This window comes from Daucus carota, chromosome 3, assembly GCF_001625215.2.
Source record: "Daucus carota subsp. sativus chromosome 3, DH1 v3.0, whole genome shotgun sequence".
Classification (NCBI taxonomy): domain Eukaryota; kingdom Viridiplantae; phylum Streptophyta; class Magnoliopsida; order Apiales; family Apiaceae; genus Daucus; species Daucus carota.
The window spans coordinates 64015724-64037008 of NC_030383.2; the positions used below are offsets into that span (position 1 = coordinate 64015724).

General features: G+C 32.9%; 3 protein-coding genes and 2 long non-coding RNA genes across 5 annotated transcripts; 2 read left to right on the forward strand and 3 right to left on the reverse strand.

Moving 5' to 3' along the window:
* Nucleotides 1-236: 236 nt before the first annotated feature.
* Nucleotides 237-1408, forward strand: LOC108213537 (uncharacterized). The gene is made up of 4 exons (XR_001805306.2): nucleotides 237-466; nucleotides 720-841; nucleotides 1053-1120; nucleotides 1204-1408. It is a non-coding gene; the product is annotated as an uncharacterized LOC108213537 (long non-coding RNA).
* Nucleotides 1409-2397: 989 nt separating this feature from the next.
* Nucleotides 2398-3917, forward strand: LOC135151138 (uncharacterized). Its single transcript, XR_010289679.1, has 3 exons — nucleotides 2398-2823; nucleotides 3271-3399; nucleotides 3584-3917. It is a non-coding gene; the product is annotated as an uncharacterized LOC135151138 (long non-coding RNA).
* Nucleotides 3918-5581: 1664 nt separating this feature from the next.
* LOC108211139 (uncharacterized) lies at nucleotides 5582-8847 on the reverse strand. Its single transcript, XM_017382658.2, has 2 exons — nucleotides 8279-8847; nucleotides 5582-7155 (listed from the first exon to the last, which is right to left on the reverse strand). The coding sequence occupies exons 1-2, from the start codon at nucleotides 8530-8532 to the stop codon at nucleotides 5760-5762; spliced, it is 1650 nt and encodes a 549-aa protein (XP_017238147.1). The 5' UTR covers nucleotides 8533-8847; the 3' UTR covers nucleotides 5582-5759.
* Nucleotides 8848-10068: 1221 nt separating this feature from the next.
* Nucleotides 10069-12968, reverse strand: LOC108211612 (uncharacterized). Its single transcript, XM_017383254.2, has 4 exons — nucleotides 12811-12968; nucleotides 12602-12715; nucleotides 11056-11160; nucleotides 10069-10562 (listed from the first exon to the last, which is right to left on the reverse strand). The coding sequence occupies exons 1-4, from the start codon at nucleotides 12899-12901 to the stop codon at nucleotides 10318-10320; spliced, it is 555 nt and encodes a 184-aa protein (XP_017238743.1). The 5' UTR covers nucleotides 12902-12968; the 3' UTR covers nucleotides 10069-10317.
* A 322-nt stretch (nucleotides 12969-13290) lies between these two features.
* LOC108211141 (ethylene-responsive transcription factor-like protein At4g13040) lies at nucleotides 13291-17811 on the reverse strand. The gene is made up of 7 exons (XM_017382663.2): nucleotides 17540-17811; nucleotides 16712-16771; nucleotides 16370-16500; nucleotides 15344-15428; nucleotides 14064-14244; nucleotides 13716-13837; nucleotides 13291-13626 (listed from the first exon to the last, which is right to left on the reverse strand). The coding sequence occupies exons 2-7, from the start codon at nucleotides 16752-16754 to the stop codon at nucleotides 13520-13522; spliced, it is 669 nt and encodes a 222-aa protein (XP_017238152.1). The 5' UTR covers nucleotides 16755-16771; nucleotides 17540-17811; the 3' UTR covers nucleotides 13291-13519.
* Between the last annotated feature and the right edge of the window lie 3474 nt (nucleotides 17812-21285).

Sequence of the window (21285 nt, forward strand, 5' to 3'; positions counted from 1 at the left end):
ATTTAGTTTTTAATATTATTTTCTAAAATAGTCATTATAATTTTTTATATTATCTTCTAAATTTTTTATTATATATGGCATAACTAATTCACAATCTAATTTATTTTTTTCTGAGATTTGAAATATTTTACGAGGAATACATTTGTTTGTCATATTGGGCCTATGAATTAACAAGATGGCCCATATTTATATCATTGCTAAGTAGATTTTGTTATAAATAGTTTCATATGCAGCGACTTTTACACTATCTTCGTAGTCGCCGCTCCTCACCATTTTTCTTCATACTCTTCTCTCTATCTATCAAATTCTCCACTTTCCTCTATATTAATAGAATAAATTTTCTTTCGGTGACTTACAAGATTATGATTACTACGAAGTATAATACGATCTAAGTGATATTTTGTATTTCTTGTGATTATTATTCATCTTTTATATTATGCGTGAGAAATGCTTCAGATGTAACTCAGTAAGTTATTGTTTATTAATATGTGATACACTGCATAAGAGTGATTATATGAATTCTTGGTTGCTTGTTTGTTTCTTTTCAAATTTGTAGAACCAATAATTATATGAATTCTTGGTTGCTTGTTTGTTTCTTTTTAAATCTTGAAATGTTAGTGATATTTTCTGATTATGATTTTATTTCACAAGAAATTTCACTACAAAAATTTATTTATCATTTTAATTTATTATTAAATTTTTTATAAAATAATTTGCAGTAAACAATGAAGAAAATGCTCCACACATCATATATTCATCAAAGGCATCTACTGACGGTACAAGGGCTACCTCAATCTTGGCTATAAGGAGCACTGATCTTGTGGAGGTCTTGATGAATACGGTAATATTCAATTTAATAAGCATCTATTGTTGTAAATATATATTATACTTGATTAATCATGTAACTGTTTATATTTTATAAAATTGGTTTTATTGTACTTATTATTTAAAAATATATTTCGAATATATATCACTTATTTATTATAAATGTATTAGAATTTATTTATTACAAAAATTATCAAATGGATCTAATCAACCAAAATTTTGTACAGCCTAATCCTATCTGGGGTATGGAAGATGTCATTCACCAATCTCCCCGAATTCCTCTAAACCAGAGAAGGTGGAAAATTATGCCTATAAATTGAATAGAATATATGTGTGCATCGTTTAATTTTTTGTTCATTTGTGTCAATGATACCACAGGAACAAGCACAAGGAGAAACCTAAAGGAGAGAAACGAGATCTTCCATTTTTAGAAGACTCGCAGAAAAATCTCATGAATCTCAAAAGATGAAAATAAGTCGTGTCCTTGTTATTTATTATTTCACAAAGTGTATTTTAAATAGTTTCAAAACAATGTTAATATTAATCTAGCATTCAAAATATAATGGAGATAGATCGATTCACACATCGCAATCATTGCAATTGTATGTTATGCAGCTCACCACAACTAAAATTAGTTACTCGTGATTGAATTGGCGAAAAGATAATTTTTATAAAATAAAAATTTCTTCAACTAATTTTCAAAAAACTACTTAGAGGAGTTTGTTGGATTGGAGGTTTCGTATGTTTCTCTTTAAAATACATAAAACTAATCAAACAACTATTTTATCAAACAGTATAACAAGAACAACTAATTTAATATGTTAGTCAAAATATGTAAAATCAAAACATTTAATTCAGTATGGTAACAGCTAACCACTAATTATCAATGAATTTAAATTTAATGCACATAATTTTTAATTTTTGTATTGTAGGGAGAGATGTTCAAATAATCCAAAGTTCGAAATCCGATCTGAACAAAACCTGGAAAGCACGGCCCAAAAAAACTCAGCCCATCACACAGGCCTTAAACAAGCCTCCCTTTTTATATCAAAATAGGGCCCGGTCCGAAGTCCGAAAAGCCTAATTTTTTAAAATCCTGAATAGTTTCATATAAGGATAAAGCCCGGTTTGGGCCTGAATTAAAACCATTTTAAAAAGCCCATCTGCATAAGTTTCGCCCAATAATATTATTTTATCAGTCTATTCTATTATATAGAAAAGAAATCTATAGAGAAAATATCCACCCATCCATTTCCCAAAAGACCCGGTCTCTCTTTGTCACTCTCCACGATTTCATGCCTTTTTAGCAATCTTCTAATACATGAATAACATGATAACTCTTTTTGTCCAACAAAATATTAATTCAATATCTATATTTATTTAAAATCCTGAAACATGTGTAATAAGAATATTAAAAATATTTTAAAAATCATACTACTTAATTAAATTATATTTCTCCAAAAATATAAACTTACTTATAAATATAATAATTAGACACAATTAAAGATAATCTAAAATAAATATGTCAAGACTTATAACTACATTACCTTTTTATGTTGTCTACTGAAATATCTATTATAATCTTATAATTGTTTCACACTTTTTTTTCCTTCTTAAATATATTTTAAAGAAAAATTTTATTCTACATATTGGGCCTACAAATTGTTAAGATGGCCCAAATATTTGTTATATATATCTTCCTATACAACGCTCTTACCCTATTCTCATCGCCGCCGCATCAACCACATCTTTTCTCTACATTCCCCCTGATCTATACAACGCTTTAACCCTATCTTCATCTCCACCACATCAACTGCATCATTCCTCCACATTCCCTCCTCTATCTGTAAATTTATACTCAGAAAATAACCCAAACTTATTATATTACCTACAAGAGAATACAAATTTTATATGCAAGTGTTGTAATGTTTCTGATATTACTCGATTTCGCATCCATCTTTTCTATTATGCGTGATAAATGCTTTGAATCACAAATCGGTAAGTCTATGTCGATGGCACATTACATAAAAGTGATTATACGATTTGATGTTTACAAGTTCTTTTTGAGTTTTTATATGCATACAAAATTTATGGCTTGATATCATATGTTGAAACGAAAGATTTTGATTAAATTTAAATTTTCGATTCTTATAAATTGCTAGATCCATATATTATATGTGAGCCTCATTGTGATATAGAAGTATGGTATGATTTAGTACAAAATATGATTTTGATTCAAAAATATTTATTAATTTATGTTAAAATTAGTTGGATCTATATATTATCTTCAAGTCTTATTATGATTAAGAAAATATCACATGCTTTAAAATGAGTTTTCTTGTGGAATACACATATTGTATAGTTATAAGAATTGTTGTCTAATTCATAGACACTAATTATAATAATCATTTATCATATGTAATTTATTCAGAATTGTTTATGCAGTAAACGATGAAGAAAGTGCTCCAAAATATGGAACAGCTCCAACGTTCAAAGATCCAGAACAGGAGATTGAGGAGCAAACCCCGGAAATCTCATGGATCTTAAAACAGATGGAAACCAGGATTCTGGCCGGTATTATAATTTTTCAAAATTTATTTCAAATGTTTCCGATGATGGTTAACATATACAGATCTAGCATTAAAAATGCATGTCACGGTTTCCCCTACCAGTATCCCGGCTTGTAAAGTTTCATAACTTAAGTTTTAAGTGATCAAATTCGAACTACTAAATTACTAATTCGGTGTTCGGTGTTCAGTGTTCAGTAGACGAGCCCTTGCACTGCGAAGAGTCTGTACAAGTTGAAGGCTGGTCGAATTGGTTGGACTGGGGTTCTGAGGATTGAGGAACTTATCAAGGATTTGTTCAACATTTGGATGTCCAAATGAGAATACTTTTTTCCCAGGAGAGAAGACCATGATTGCAATTTCTACACCACATAAGGTGCTAAGCTTTCCTCTACCAGTATTCCGTGCATGAGCAGATGAGGACTCATTATTTCGTGAGTCATCAACAGGCCCAAGCTTGCCAGGTGAAGAGAAATGTTGAGGAGGATGTTTTGGTAATAAGCCTAGATCGGTGGACCCTATCGCGACGTGAATGCTTGTTTTCTCAAGCATATAAATTAGTTTTTAAAATTTTTATTTTATTTATATATTTGTACAATATATATGTATATATATATATATATATATATATATATATATGATTATTGAGAGAATTTATTATATTATATATTGAAAGTGCAGATTGTTAAAGTACTTATAATCAAGTTAGTAACAAATAAATTTTAAAAAGACAACGATTTCTTAAGACGAAAATCACTTATACATTACATATATGTGAAAATATTGTTGCAAAAGCCAAAAGTGTACAATGAGTTGTCAAAATAAACACAATTTACATTTATATTATACATGAAGAAAATTAACTCATCATCCGACTAATCTTACTTTTCAGAATTAAATATTTATTATTAAAAAATATGTAAAATGTATAATTTTTTTTGCTAAAAAGTATTATATGTGTCCTTCTCATTTTTTTTACTTTTTTTTCATGACATACATCTTAAGGTGTATATAAAATATAATTACATAATTTATTTTTAATTTTTTTTATATAAAAATTAAAATATTACACTTTTATTCTAGAAAATTTTTTAAAAAAATTATAAAATTATACTTTATAACAGCCTTAAAATGTGTGCCCGCCCTTTGTACACAATATAAACCAGACGAATATCAACTTTTACAAAATAAGCACTGTATCAATCTAGATATATAACCAATGCAGGATTTTTTATGTTACTCGCATCGCACCATAATTAAAATCGATTACTTATAATTGAATTGGTGAAAAGATGATTTTTGGAAAATGATGATTTCTTCATAAGAAAATCACTTATGCAGCGTAGATGTGAAAATATAATTCCATAATATTTTTAGTGTGCGATGAGTTGTTAATACCAAAGTTTAGATGCAATATGCATTTAAATGCATACTAAAGAAAACCTTTGCAAATTAAGTTAAGTACAAATTAATTTTTTTGTCAGAAATATTATGTGCAATAACTTCTTAAACTCTAAGCATTGAATAGTATGATAACACACAAAAAATCTAATACAAAACTATAGCTAACAAGGCGTTTGGCGTTTGGTTCATGATTAATAAGTCTAACGAAAATCGGAATTTCAAACTCATGTGTTCGTGTTCAAATTAGTGATTTTATGACATGAGATGGACCTCAATCTCATTTAGAGGGTATATCATTCTTTACACTCCCCCCCTTGAGATACACATTTTTCATACCCCTCATTATGAGAGACGGAAGCACAGAGGGGCTTCTCTGGGCTTAAGCCCAGGGTAATTTTTTAAATAAAAGTTAAATAGTTATATATATTATGTAATTTATGTGTTAGGTAAGCCCAAGTCTATTATCAATTAAGTCCAGCATCAATATAATCTATCAATTAAGTCCAGCATCGATATAATTAAGTAGATTTATAAAATAGAACAGAGTATGCTGATTAACTGGGTGTAGTTCTCATTTTTTTCAATTCCTAGCATGAATGAAAATAGATATTTCTTCATTATTCACTTGTCAAACCCACCCCAACCAAAATTCCTAGTTCCGTCCCTGCTCATTCCCATATATTTTGTTCTCATTTTCGAGTCTTATTTCAGCTCACGATTCAAACGCCCAATAAATTATAATACCACGCTAAGCATTGATATAATCAGCTTAAAAATAAACTCTATAATATCAGAACCCTCTTATATTTACTAAATATTCTTAGTATACTTTCAGTTACTCTGCACATATATTCACTTGAGTTACTTACAATTGCAGTATAGGCACATGAAATTTTAAAGTGAATGGAACTACTTAGAATGGAGGCTAAAAGTATAATGGATTGATGATGGACTTGAGACTAATTAGAATGTCCATTTAGCAGATGAATGAACTGCAAATTGTTTGGGCCTGCTTGGTTGCTCCAAATTGTTCCTTTTCTTCATTATAGATGACACAGTTGGACTGTAGTAGTCATTACTCCTTTGAGAAGTTGCCCCCTGTGAGTACATTTTTCTACCCTGTACAAAACTTCTGCTTTTGTCTCCCATGGTTCTCTGAGCTATGGGATTCCTCTGAACAGTCCCCCAGCGATTGTAATTTACGCAGCTTTGGCTCCTGCCTACTTGCTTGAAGTTTCCTTGTTTGGGACTAGGATAATTGTGGCTTTCAGCAGTCTCAGCCGAGTACATTGTAGTTTCTCCTTCGCTGCTATTATAACCATTTTGCGCCTCCGGAGCTTCCACGGGAAATGAACTAGATTGCACTTCACTAGTGGAGCCTATCGAAGCCATATCGGCATCTGCAATAGAACTCTGTACTCTTTCAACCAAATGGTTTTCTTGCATTGCATGCTGCAAGGGAACCTGCTTTACAAAATTCTCGTCTGAGAATGGGAGCAGCTTTCGGACATTATGATACGAAACTGGTGGTCTAGTTATCCTAGGTGGAAAATTAATACTTAAAAGCTGGTTTTGGGTGCTGGCCTTCTTTGAAAAAGGAATTGAATTTAATCTTGGCGACTCATAGATTTCTGGAGTTGGAATTCCCTGTAAATGTGACGAATTTGGATTACTGACTCGAGCTTCAACCTTACCTATATTTGCAATGGGAGAAAGGCTTGTTCCTGGCATGCAATTGGGTTTTGACATTATGTTTGATGATGATGGAGTTCCATCTTCTTCAGCTTCTGCTGACTTGATTTCTGCTGACTTGAATACCTGCCTCATTGTGAAGGATGCCGAAGAAAATTCACTTTTTTGACCAGCAGACTTTAAACGAATGAGTGGTAACTTGGGTTTAGTGAGTTCATCAAGGCTTCCCTCCCAATGCTGGTTCAACCAATCACAAATCACGGGAATTGGAATACCAAATTGCATACGGAAATCCTTCTTCCAGGATGAAGACGCTGAGGATGTTGTATTGGATTTTGTGTTTGGAGGTGTGGCTAGCTTCATAGGATCACAAACCATAAATGCAAGATTTCCATGACCATCAAAACCGACAGACCCAGGGTTCCATATTACTTCATCTGTAGACAGTTTTATAAGATTGTCCGTGGCTATCACCACCTTGCACTCACCCACTTTCAATTCCTTGTTTTCTGCATAACCTAATAGGTAAACAACACTCCCAAGATCCAGATCTACTTTAGTGCATGTCTTCATGTACAGAGGATGTTGACCCTGTGCATTTGAGTCACCATCCATAATATCAAGACCAACTATTGTCAGGTCAAGGATGGAGCTGGTAATGAAGAACCTAAAAATGAAAGAAAAAAAATCGAGAAAACAATCATAAAAATCTATATTGCAAAGGGAAAAGCATGCTGATAAGAGAATCCAAGATGTTTTTATCAGGAAGTTCTGCCTAGGATATTTCTCAGATAAAAAACAATACATAGAAATTATCATGGGATTACTCGAGCATTCATACCAAAAATATGAAGTTAGAAAACAGAGGTTTACGTCTGGGAGAACAGCAACATGCTTGTTTCAGATAGAGGTTATACTTTCGAGAGATAAGATCAGCCTAATTGGACCCATCCCTATATATTTTGGACGCACTCATCACTCTTTTAAACAATAAAAACTTGACTACTATACGAAAGAGACTCCCCGAGATAAAAGGATTAAACACTCTAGGTTCATTCATTGCAAACTCTCAGAAAACTATCTATACTTGATTAGGCATGAGATTTTCTTAGACGGAAAGTTTGTCCACAACCTCCCCTGTTTCTCTTTTGCAAATCAGACTCAATCTGTAACCTGAAAATATCTTAACATGACAACATAATTTGCATATGTAACATCTAGCCGCGAGCAAGCATAATCAGGGAGGAAAATAACCAAAGACCTGCCTTTTGCTAAGAACCGGAAGGGGGGTGTAGATTAATACTACAAATCCACTAAAGGCCGGTAGCGATGAACGAGTGGAATCTTCTGCCACTGCCCACTAGACAAATTCTAAATTGATATCAACATTAAGGGTAATATTCTATAGATGCTTGAATTTTAATCAAGTAGCTGATATCTAAATCTTGGGCAGAACTAGGCAGGGTCTCATAATTTTGACCGACAATAGCTCATAGTACTTGCGAAAGTCTTTCTAAAATGCAAGTTGGGTAGTTCAACAGAGTCCCTAGTCCCTACCCCTTACAAGAATTAGAACTCAGGACCCAAACAGGTGGTTAAAACTATTAACTTTTGCCACTATGCTATCCCCGAAATCATGAATTTCGAGCAATAACATATCAAACTACACCATAATCATGAAGCAACTAAATCAGTTCAACTTGTGCTAATTTAATGCAATTCACACAAATTAAGTTGAGAGCAATCAAGAAACACAATGCACATTATCGATACGGAAGCAAGAACCAAACCTATGAGGAAAAAGGCAAGCTTGGACACCATTCTGTAACCAGATCTCAGCAGACTCAGCAGAAGCAACAGAAGGGAGATTAACATGAGTTGTAAGCAACAAATTCCTGTGAATAAGAAAGCCAGTGCCAAACAGTGACCCTCCAATCCCAATTCTTGCCAAGGCTTGACCTTTGCTAGAAAATATTGAAGCTTTCATCCTCTCAGACTTGCCCCCACCATTACAAAAACACCAAGATTTCTCCAAAACCTTCATTTTCACAATTTTCAAGAAAATTGTGACCCTTATTTTGCAAAGAGATTATAAGGGCAACTTAAAAATCCAAATTTTTGTGTGTATATGTGTAGAGAGATGGGAGAGATGAGAGAGATAAGGGAGAGAGAGGGGGGATGTTGAGGAAATGAGTAAAAAGATTGGATTTTTTGGGGTTTTATATTGGAAAAATGTGGGATTGTCAAAGTGTTCCAGTCTGTGAGTGAGAAAGAGAGAAAAGGAAAGAGGGCTGAGTGAAGTATGAATTAAGATTACCTGGATTCTGAAAGGAGGTGAAACTGTGTGTGTTTTGTGTGTGTGTCAGTTGTAATATTCAGACAATGTTGTGCAGAAAGTGTACTAAAATAGTATAGTGAACCATGTGTACTAGAATGCTCCAATCGCCCAAATCAAGCATTAACTCTTAGCAATTTTTGATTTTTAACACAGAATGAAGTGATTTATAAAAGGCGAACGGAAGGAATCAAAGTTATGAAAATTAATGATAAACAAGAATATTTTGAATAATATGTATATATCAGATTTATATTATAATAATTAAAGTCAAAATATAATCAAATAAATCAAAGATTAATCGATTATTTTAAGCAATAAATATTAATCTATAACAACCTTTCTTAGATATTTTATAAAGTTAAAAGAAAATCATTGATTATCTAGAATTTGTTTTTTCACTTGTAATTATTGTCCGTAAAGTACACGATAGCTGGTTAGATTTTTAACCATAACCCTTTTTACCAATTTTGGTGATGAACATATAACTTTTAGCAATTCACAAGTAAAAAAAAAATACTTATATTACTCACATAAGTTGATTAGAATTATTTTAAATACCCACAAAATCTATCTTACAATAGCATATCACCTAAAAAAGGCAAACAATCCATGTGTTATGTGCACTACAATAACATCATTCACTTGCAATACTAATGTCAACTTACAAACTAGTGTCCATAAGCAAGGTGCTACTTAGATGTGGCATTTTCTATTAAGACAATCATATAAGAAATGTTGAACATGCAACATGGGACAGAGTTAGGAGTATTTGACATATAAGCCTAATATTTGACAGTTGTGCCTTGGCTTGGCATGCTAAAACACTTTCTTTACTCTAGTACAAAGATAAGAATACAAATATGTGATGTATATGTATGTCCCCAAACATAACAAATTCAGTATGACTCTTAACCACATTGAAAGGGATAGATACTTGCTTGGCTAAACCAGTTTCCTCTTTCTGTATAGCAATTCTGTTAGAGTGAGACTGGAAAAAAATGTTCTCAGAGAAATCGTTGTTCGTGTTCTTGTGATGTGCATCTACACAATACAGCATGTAATCTCGCCATAGATCTTGCAAAGATAAAATTACTGGCCTTCGTAAATAGGCAACAAGACAATCTGTGGTAAAGATGTCTACTCGATATCTTAGTTGGAGCATTTCTTAAAGCCTGTTCCGCATGCCCAAGGCTAAGTTCTAACCTACAGTCAACAATTTAAACATAAAAATGGAGGCAAGTGTGGAGGATTCTAAGTAAAGCCGGATCCATTATGCCATTATATAGCCATAGAAAATTTCTTTTATTACTCATAAAAAGGATTTGACAACCGACAAAAACATTTCAACAAGTCGCTCTCTTGTGCCACAAGGTTGCCATCGGAAAGAGACCAAATAAAATGACCACCCTCTTTTAGCATTTCTGAGAAGCAGTGCCATATGTATATAGAGAGTTGGACTAAGATGAGTTTGTTACATAAAAGTTTTATTCTTTAGGCTTCTTCTTTGTTTAAATCAAGGGTGTTCCGACGTGCTAGCATTTGTTGTTCTCGTTCTCGTTTGGCAGCAAGGGCTTCCTCATCAAGTACTTGGATAGGTGACCATTCAGGCAATTTCAACCAACTATCATCATTCTGTAAGCTTTGCAGATAAGACTGTATTTTAGGAGCTGCAAAGTCCAAAGCTGTTCCCGCAGCAGCAAACATGAATGAGTAACGAACAGCACCCGCCACACCACCTGCATATTCATTAAAAATAACTATCAAAAAAAGATATTTGGAATTGGGAGCAACTTCACTGGATGTCATCTATTGCACGCAGGGTTTCCAGACTCATTAAATCACTGGATACAGGACCCTGCTACTAAATGTTGCATTACCAATTAATGCAAGGTACACTACTCAAAAATGTTAAAGAAATAATGGAACGAAGATTTTCTTATTAAAACATAACTAAGTGACAAACCACCCCCAAAAAAAAGATAATACTAAAATCATTCTGAGGTTAACAGATACCCAAATGGGTCAATTATTACTAGTTATATTTATCTGGATAAGCCAAAGACATACTACACCGAGACTGATTCAGGGGATAGGTAAACATTTTAGAGACGTCAGCAGCCAAAGACAATTACACCGAGACTGATTTAGGGGAAAGTTACACATTTAAGGACATCACGAACAGCATGTTTTGTTTATTGTGTAATGCGTATGAAAGAGATGGTATTCGACCTTGCAGGCGGCCAAGGATAGCTCCACAACCAAAACCACCAATTGCAGAGTTCAAAAGATCATCAGATGTTGACTTCCTGCTAACTCTTACAAACTCGCGTGCTCCTGTAACAGCAAACACATTATGACGGTATTAAAAAAAAAAAGATAAAAACTTCAGTTTGGTCCTCGACTAAAATATTAGCTTAGCATTACTTTTTACTATCAGCCAGCAAAAGACAACTTTGCTGTTTTAGCAGCTGACATTTACCTTGATCAGCTTACTGCCTGCGGCCTGCTTAGTAATTAAATTTCATTAATCATTTATCTCTACTGAGGTAAGCATGTTCCATTTTCTTATAAGAGTCCGGGTCCCTGACAATCGAATGTCAGGACATACTATCAGCGGAAAAAACCCACTGGATGGCTTAACTCTAGGTGTTTGATGTATATGCAGGGCCTACAGTGTCATCCAGCAGAAAACTGACTCATTTTAGGGTTTTCCCCGTCTACCGGTTTTTTTTTGCTGGACATAGGTTACTAAAAATTGATTGCTATAAAAAATTGAAAAATTCACTAAATTATATCTTCAACTTTGAATACCTAAATCTATATTACAAAGCTAAATAGAACACGTAGTTGACTAATAATGAAAATGGAACACCTTGTTAAACGATTCTTCCACTATAATATGATATATATATATATATAGAGAGAGAGAGAGAGAGAGGGAGGGAGGGAGGGAGGGAGAATGTTGCAAAGATGATGGTACATATAGAAAATGTATGTGAAATATGCAGTCATTAACAGTCTGTATATTTCTGAAGAACCTAACTCCCCAGGAAAGCTCAGCAAGATTTAGAGGTGCTTTAATTTCACTAGCATACATATAACAAGTCAATATTATATCTTTATCAATTACCATCATATCCAGCCATCTTTCCACAAAATAGAAAAAAATCATAAACATGTTATACAAGAATCATAAAATTACGACGAGCATGAGATTAGTCAGCCAAACTATAAGAGACTATTCAAAGTATGCCGATGCAGAGAAACCCAAATTTTTTTCAAGAAACAACCCCCCCCCCCCCCCCCCCATTTTTGCTTATAAAAAGCAAATCAAGATTACAACTTTATCAATCCCCATCTTCCCCCACATCAACAGTCTGCATATATTTCAAGAACCTAACCCCGTAAAATCACATCAGAATCCGGATGAGCTTCAATTTCACTTGTGCGCAGATTAACAAGTCAAGACTCAAGACTGTAATTTTATCAATCACCATCATATGATTAATATCCAGCACTTTTATAAAGAGATTACTTTGAGAATACGGGTCCGTAATTTCCCCATTTTTTTCAATACAACACCACCACCACTCCCCCCCCCCCAAAAAAAAAAAAAAAAAAACACCACCACCACCAACAAATTTAACTTTTGTTCATATGATCAAGTCAAGATTACAACTCTATCAAACCCATCATTCCCAACATCTTTAAACGCTAAAAAATACAAACTTGAACACAAAACAACTCAAAAAATTAATATTATCAATAAAATTACCACAATAGCAGCCAGTAACAATTGCAAAGTTGGTAGCATAAGTAGCAGAAATGTTGGAAAGCCCATGAATCTTTCTATGCTTTGACACCAATCCAACCCCGCCTCCAACAATACCTGCACAAATCCCAATTAACTCAAAACCCACAAGAGAGAGAGAGAGAGAGAGACTTGAACACATATAACTGCAATTAGGTATTAAATTTAAAGACCTGCAAGAATGGTGGGGATTATAATCCTCTGTTTCCAATTGTCAGATGAAGAGGGAGCTTCTTGTTCTTGGGTTTTGTTGGGGGAAGACATTCTTGATCAGTTGCTAGATTTGTTTGAGAAGAGGTTTATGTCTTGGAGGCCGAAGAATAAACCGGGTTCTTTTTGGGTGATTGAACCGGGTTGGAGTTGAACCCGGGCTTTTTTCTTTTCTTTTTTTTTTTCTCAAACCATTTTTTTCAGGAGTGAAGATTATTTATTGTAACATTTGATGTGTCTGTGTATTTGAAATAATAATGGTTTTCAGAAAACAAAAAGAGTTAAAAGGCGATTTTTATTTTTTATGATAGTTTTTTTTTCTGATAAATTTTTACAATGTAGATTATTTTCGAGTTGATATTTTCATGATGGACCAGTTCCGAGAAAATAGCTTTATTAGGATAATTATTTACGGAAGAGAGTTTGATAAACACGTAATTAGCTAAAGAACTGACCATAATATAATAAACATAGAAATCTGCTAATTAACAGCAGTAAAATTCCACTGATGTTTTGCCCAAATAGGGGTCAAAAAGCATAGCAAGCAGATTTGCATAATCTAAGAAGGTGACTGGCTACTATAGTTTTACTAGAAGCCTAAGAATGGTAGAACTAGACTTCTCCGCCTGCGTTCCAGGGAAAATTGCTTTGACAGACTGACTTGATTTAAGTTCATTCTTCTGAGCCCGAGAAGCCTCCTTGACCAGCTTCCCAATAGTTATTGTTATCTGCAGGCTCGAGCTTTCTCCTAGAACTGAACTCGGTTCTTCGCTGCTGTTCTGTGAATTTCATGGGAGGGGATGTTAACGACAATGCTGTAATGTGGTAACCTTGAGGAGATTGGAAGAAGTTAAAAGTCATTTCTTACTTTTGCTAGCTATTGCAGAACGAGTAAGAGACAGAAACTCTTCCCAATTCAATTTTCTTAGTTCTTTCTTATCCTCCTCCGAGAGCTCAAAGTTGGGCTCCCTTCCGCACATAAAAGCAGCTCTGCACATGAGAAATTTAAATACTTAATCATGCACATGAGGTAATATAGGTTCAATACAGTAATGTTGGAAGATAGAGTCTGCTTGGTACGAATTAATATAGGGAGAAAAAAACAAGAAATAGAGATCAGTAATTTGTATAAAGTTAATACTAATAGCTTTTATCATTACTCATTAGTGCACCACGAAGATGAGATAATATTAGCTAATACAGGCGACAATAGCACCTGTCATACAATCGAGCAGCCTCTTCTTGCGAGCCAACAGTCCCCAGGTGGATTTGTTTCTTCTCAACTTTTATTGCTGCTTGCCATTTCATATTCTTGAAATAGACACCTCGCATTATGCATGGTTCTTGATTTTCAAAATGTTTTCTCCGGTGTCGCTTTCTACGCTTTACTTCTGGAACTGCACAAGTGCATGGTCATATAAGTATAATCACACACAAGGAAACATAAAATATCTTCTTCATTCTCTGCGGATGTCGGTCAATACAATTCTAATCGCTCTGCAAAAATTACTAGGTCAGATGTTTGACATTCAGCCAAACGAACTACATCTCATTCAACCTTCTTTAGCTGAGATATAAGTGGGATAAATCTCTTCACATGTTACACAAACTAGTTGTTAGTAAAGACAGATCATAACTTTTGTACAAAGCAAAGTTTTTCCAAGCATAATTGTCCCTAGCATATGTGGAAAGGGGAGGATTCGGGAGGTGAAGCCGAGCAGGAAATGTCAATCTATGCCACCCGATCCTATAGAAGGTTCCAGAAACAGCTAACTGTTACAACTTTGGGAGCACTTAAGAATATTAATTTACTTTGTACTTCTATTACTGTAGTCATTCTTCATACTACCGTGAAAGATCTTTTGGGGTTGCGAGAGTCTATACTTTTAACAGTGATCATCTCCTATATTAATGTAGCCTTCTTTCACTTTCTTTCTTAATGGTGTTGCTGTCATATTATAAGCAGGCCAGCTGAAGTGCCTTATCAAGTGTTGACAATCCTCTTCTCTGTTCACTGGCTTCTTATGTTATTAACTCCTCATTTCAATTTACAGAGACAGGCTTATATTCAGCAGCATTGGAACACATCCCCAAGGAAATTTGAAAATTAAGTAACACGTTAAAATGCGATATCTTTATACATTACATAATATGCCAGCTTGTTTGAGACCTATTACAGGTTAATAGATTCTTCACTTTTCCCCTTTGCTCAGTTAAGGAAGAAAGGGGGCTTTTACCTCCTGAAATTCCCTTTAACAAAAATAAAAAATAGAATTTACTCTCAGGGCTGCATATTATCTCCCAAGCACACTCATAAAATCACCAAGAATTATCTCTGTGTCATCAATTAATACTATATTTATAATTCTGAATATATTATTATGATCTTAAAATAATCAAAACTGTTTTTATTTTTCTTGCAGTTTGGTTAAGCAAGGTTCCAAAATCTAAGTAAATATTGAAAAGTGCATATTTCACATATATAAACTGACAGACCTGAAAACTGTTGCGGCTGCTGCTCTTTTGATGAGCTAGAGGTGGACATGTTTGATGATCTAGGATGTACTTTAGATATACCATTCTGAGAAACATCATTATAAGCACCATGTGTTAGCTCATGAGCGGGTTGACGACATGTATCAAATTATATTAGACAGCTGATAAAACATAATTATAGGACAAAAACATAATGCAGTGCGTATGTACAGTATCAAACGAATAGTATGCTAGAGTCTATGCCTCGTTTTATGAAACAAAACAGATACCTACAAAAGTATCTAGTATGAGACAGTTGTTTTAAATTTGGTGCATGCAAATGAAAGAGATTTAAGAAAGTTGGAGTCGCTAATATATATATTCACCCTGGATAGGAAATTATTACTGGTCCGTCACTTCAACAATTACAATAAAGCTAGCTACTAATAATGAAGGCATGACTATTTACTCTGATTCAAGAAACCTGTATGCTTTGTTAGCTTTATGTTAGGTCCACGAAGACATTATGATAGTAAGCAAAGTACAATTCAAATCTATTAGAATTAATTTATTAACAGTTTCTAAGCTGCAATAGATGAAATCCAAACTAAATGACATTGCAACAAGTGCCTCGGCTGCACACAGGTTTATGCACTGAAGGTTGGATGCGTAGAATATCCCAACACAAGGATACAGACAAATTTTTACTAAGATGTCACCTGATAATGCACTAAATGCAATTGTAATGCAAAGAGAACATACATGATAAACCCTCAAACCAATCGGGTTAAATACTAATGACATAGAAACAAAAACCTTTACCGTTTTCTCTTTTATTGCACAAGAAGTGTATACGAATTTCTAAATGAAAAGGAAATAAGACATGCACTCATGCAGTCATAACTCATATGTAGCCAATTATGATGTAAGTAGCTTTTATATATCTCATGGAGGATAATGAATAGGCTTATCTGAAAACTTTAAAAGAGAAACTTGTGATACTTGTTCTGCACATGCCAACAGCCTAGATAGGATGTCCACATTTACCTCCTTTACTTGGTCAAGATCAATCGAGGGTACAGGAGTCGTACAAAATGGCGTCGGGTTTTGCGTGCCGTTTTCAGGGGTCTGTCCACCATCAAATGTTTTAGGAACTGGAGCTAAAAACGAACTTTTTCCTACAAGACATATCAGACATGATGAATACTATTAATACATATACTAGATAAGGATCATTGAAGGTTTTTCATTTACAGACCAATTCAATCAGTCAAAAGGTTGGCCAAATAGAAAATCCAACAAACAGAAAATGTATACCAATTAAGGACCTAAAGTAATACACATGATACTGATGATGCTAACTTGAGCTAAACAAGCAATCAAGCATACCAGTGCAAAGTCCTAGGAGTCTGCGTCTTCTAATGCTCACCATGGATGCCTGCAATGTTCCTGCCAAAATTCAACAAGGTAAGACAAGCATACCAAAGATTTCTAGATGTAGTGAATTAACAATGATCATCCTTGACCGCCTTTTCATATAAAACAGTAATGCTCAACAGTGACACACGCAATTCACAAATTTCCCTGAATAAGTTCCTATCCAAGAAACAATCAGCTTATGATCACTTGGACTTGATGACAATGTTCAACACAAAAAGGATTCCGAAACTGATTCATAATTCGAAAGCATATCTTCATATCAAGAATCGACTTCACATACATGTCAACTCATCAGTCAACCAGCAAAAATCGAAACTTTCAATTACTAATTTAGTCACATAACCAAGGTGACTGAACCATATCCATCCACACACACACACACACAAACAGAAAGGTGCTATCTTTACAATCACAGCAAAACCCTCAATAATTAATTCACTACCCATAATTAGAAACCAAAAAACAGAGAAAAAGATACACATATCCATATCCAAAACCCCAAATTGTGTGGAAATAGAAGTCAACCCACACCAACCTACCACCTTTTTTTGAGGCCAAACACAAAAACACAACAAAACTCAAAACAAAACAAACCCAATACAATATCATCCAAACAACACAAATTAAACACAATCTAACAAAAGCCCACTTCTCAAAACAACGAGATGATGAAGTCAATACACACATGAAAAAAAATCAAGAAAACCCAAGAAAACATAAGGCCCATACATTACAACATCAATAAATAAACACACATGTGTCCATATAATATTATACCTAAAGGTGGTTACAATGGGTTGGCGTAGAAATCGAGGATAGGTGAAAATTGAAGTGGGTATTCAAGAATTGAGGAATTGGGGTTTAGTGATGAGTGAGAGATGGAGAGATTACAAGGGGGGGATTAAGGTGGCGAGGGCTTTGTGTTTGTGAGAGTGAGAGAGAAAAGTCAGAGAGAGAGAGATGAGGAGAGAGATGGGAGAGATTGTAGTTTGTAGTTGCTCATGCATCTACCACCTTTTCTTTTATTGTCTTTGGCTATCTTTTTTTTTTTAATTGTGTTGTGAAGTGAAGTTGAGTTTGTGTTTGGAGAAGAGGTGTTTGAGGGCTTTGGGGTGTGGGGTGGTTAGCTGAGTTTCCAAGGGACGGTTTTGCCCTCGTGGATTTTTCTATAGCTAGACTATTGACCCATGTTTTGGTGAGATGATTGTTTTTATTTTTTATGGCTTGTCCAAGTAAAAATCAAACTGGACTTCAATTTAGCAAAATAATAATAATTATTATTATTATTATAATTGGAATTCAATAATTCAATTCAATCTCGGTTTTTCCAATAATTTTTTTGAATGGTAGAAATTCGGATATTTCTTTTAAAATTTGAAATGTTTTTTAAAATTTGAAATATTTATAAAAGTCTTTTTTTCCTCTAGAAATTTTATGTTTGTAGATATAAATATATGATTGGCATTCCATATATTTATCAATAACAAGTCTGATGAATCATTTCTTCGATATAACATAAAAACTTATTCAAAATTGAAATTGTATTTATTAATATTCAGTCCTATTTTTTTTTATTCATAAACATATCATACTATGTAATTAGAATTTATATTATATTATAAAAGTGATGGTGCGTAAATATTGGTGGTTTTTTTTACTTTATTAAATGGTGAATTCTGATGAAGTTGTTAGTTTTTTTTATATTTTTAGAGATCTCTCCGAATATGTGAGAGTTTAAAGGATTAATGCTTAAATTTGACAAATTCTTTTTTTTTATCATAAAACGGTTGTAGACAAACTCTTTTCTAATTATAAGAGATTTTACAACAGTTTTATCAAACTATATGTTTTACTCAAAATTTTACTCAAATGCATGTTTAGGTAGGTCTTTCTTCATATTATGTACATTTTGTTGTTTGATGTAAATAGAATGTATAGATGTTTAAATCAGTTAAAAAAAGTAACACATTAATTAGAAGATAAGTTATAAATATTATTAGATTCAGGTTTGGCAACGGATTGAAATGGATTAGACTCTTTTTATACTCTAGTTTACATCTGAATTGTTGACAAAATTGGGATCTATCCGGACCCAAAAAAATAAATCCGATACTTATTTTCTTAAATTGTGAGTCGGGTCGTATTTTACATGAAATCTAAAAAATTGAATAAGTTATTGAAGATTGAACAATTTGAATGATGTGTTGAAATACAAGATTTCGACAAAGAAGATGGTAAATGAAATTCAGAAACCATGATGAGAAAACTATATTTACAATTTTATTTGATTAAATTTATAAATATCGATATTAATTTATCACTAATATTTGTGCATTTTATATTTTGTATTTATTGACACTACTTAGTTCACATAATAATTTTAACAAATTTTATTTTGTTTATCAAACAACCGTAGGATATGTGTTGGTCATCATACAACAATATGCGCATGATAGAGTAAAAAAAGACTGCGCTTTCGAGATCTTCACGATTTTAATTTAACTCTTCTGGGTAAAAATATTTGAAATTTTATTAATAATCCAAACTCATTGTTCCAAGGGTGTTTAAAGTAAGATATTTTTTTTTGTTCTCATCTTCTCAAAGTTTTTGGAGGAGGATGGATATATATGTTGTTGTTGAGAGGTCTATATCTTTCACAATTAGGATGACCTTAGAGATCATAGATATCATTTTGTTGAGAGTAAAAACTTGAGAATTGTTTGAGATTGTGATTGTATTTGAAGCTGAAGCTCGAGGAGTTCTTGAAATGTTCTTTGGGTCAAGACAATGTATAATAAAAATGTGATTGTCAACGGTGACTCATTTTCGTAGTTACCATCATTTGCAAAGTGTGATGTATTAACTTGAAGTTGGCCACATTCAAGATGAGTGTTGAGTAGTCTAGAAGAACATTTCTCTTCATTTTATTAGACACTAAACAAACAAGGCGGCTCATTTGATGGCTCGTGTGTCTTGTTCACTACATTGTTATAATATTTTTTTCGACTTTTTCTAGTTCTTGATTGGAGGCTATTGAGTTCGATTCAGTTATGCATAAATAAAATTCTCTTTCATTTAAAAAAACAAATGATTAATATTAAAAACACTTCGTCAATTGTTTAAATATATTATGTTTCTGTAACAATACTAAATATTTTGGAATCATAATATATTAAATTTTATCTATTTTTCGGAACCACCATATAAGAGCTTGTCTTTAGAAAAAAAAATAACATCTTTATACGGTAAATGATAAATTATGATCATCTTATCATAATTCATAACCAGTTTTTTCATTTTATTAGCAACTTATATGAACCTCGATCTTCAAAATAATATCCGGAAGAGTCGTTTGATTTTATGGGTACACCGTACAAATGAAATCAGATTTCGGCTTAACATGACATATTCTCAAATATCTAAAGTTCAAAATGAAATTTGTCTGAGGAGAGCAAGACAGTTGACATGGATAATATTTTTATCCCACCGCCTAAATAAGTATTTCAATAAACTATTTGAAAACAAGTTCGGTACTCTTTTAATATAAAAATTAAAATATATACTCCTATGATTTCTTTTTGTATTTATATATTTTGAAATTTTGTTTTTCATTTTATATATGTCAAGGAAATTGTGCTCCTAAAAATTTATATTTACTATATGCCTTTCCGTTAGTATTAGCGGTTTGGGTTCGGAGCGCAGGTCAGGCTAGGTAATTATGTGTTTGGTTTTATAATGAAATGAATTCTATGTTTGATTTCAAATATTTTTGACCCATTAATTTTAATTTATTAAAATATTAATATAATTTCTAAATTTAACTTAAATTAATTTAATTTTATATAAATAAGTTACATGTGGATTTTTTATTCAAAATATAGGTTACATGTGATTAAATAAAAAATTTCTTACCAAATTAGTATTATATTATTTCAGCAGAAATATGATAACGTGATTAGCTTACCAAGCAAATGAAAAATACATATAGGCAGATCAACTTATATTAAATGGAGGCGGACCGGGCCGCTGAAATTACTTGGGTGGTTAGCAGGGCACATTATCACCGACAAAAACGCTCTCATCATCTTCATTGGCTATGTAAACAATAGGGGTGGCAGTTTCGGGGAACGCTCTCATCATCTTCATTGGCTCTCGTCACCAGTTATGCATTTTGCATCTCACAATTTCCATTTTAATAAATATACAGTAGAATTTTAAAAAATGTAAAATTCATCAGTATAGTTATTAAGCATTCCATCCATTAATTTGCTACTAGAATTTGTTTTTATAAAATGATGATCCATTGCTCAGCACTATTCAATCTAAATCTATCTACATTAGAAGTGCCACATCATCAATGTTACATATTTCAATATGATATAATTTAAAAAAAATTTAATATGATAAAATGCTATCATTCAAAAATTGAATATTTTTAATGAAATTTCTTTAACTGAGTATGGAGTTGAATCGAGATCGAATAAGTTGATTCTCAGAATCTTTAGAATTTTGATAATTTTACG

Coding starts and splice junctions, on each gene's coding strand:
- LOC108211139 (XM_017382658.2), bottom strand. CDS start 8,532: ATGAAGGTTTTGGAGAAATCTTGGTGTTTTTGTAATGGTGGGGGCAAG. Junction 7,156..8,278: donor GCTTGCCTTTTTCCTCATAG/GTTTGGTTCTTG, acceptor TTTCATTTTTAG/GTTCTTCATTACCAGCTCCA.
- LOC108211612 (XM_017383254.2), bottom strand. CDS start 12,901: ATGTCTTCCCCCAACAAAACCCAAGAACAAGAAGCTCCCTCTTCATCT. Junction 12,716..12,810: donor AATCCCCACCATTCTTGCAG/GTCTTTAAATTT, acceptor GGATTTGTGCAG/GTATTGTTGGAGGCGGGGTT. Junction 10,563..11,055: donor TATCCTTGGCCGCCTGCAAG/GTCGAATACCAT, acceptor ATGAATATGCAG/GTGGTGTGGCGGGTGCTGTT.
- LOC108211141 (XM_017382663.2), bottom strand. CDS start 16,754: ATGGTGAGCATTAGAAGACGCAGACTCCTAGGACTTTGCACTG. Junction 14,245..15,343: donor GCAGCCGCAACAGTTTTCAG/GTCTGTCAGTTT, acceptor GCACTTGTGCAG/TTCCAGAAGTAAAGCGTAGA. Junction 13,838..14,063: donor GCTGCTCGATTGTATGACAG/GTGCTATTGTCG, acceptor TCTCATGTGCAG/AGCTGCTTTTATGTGCGGAA.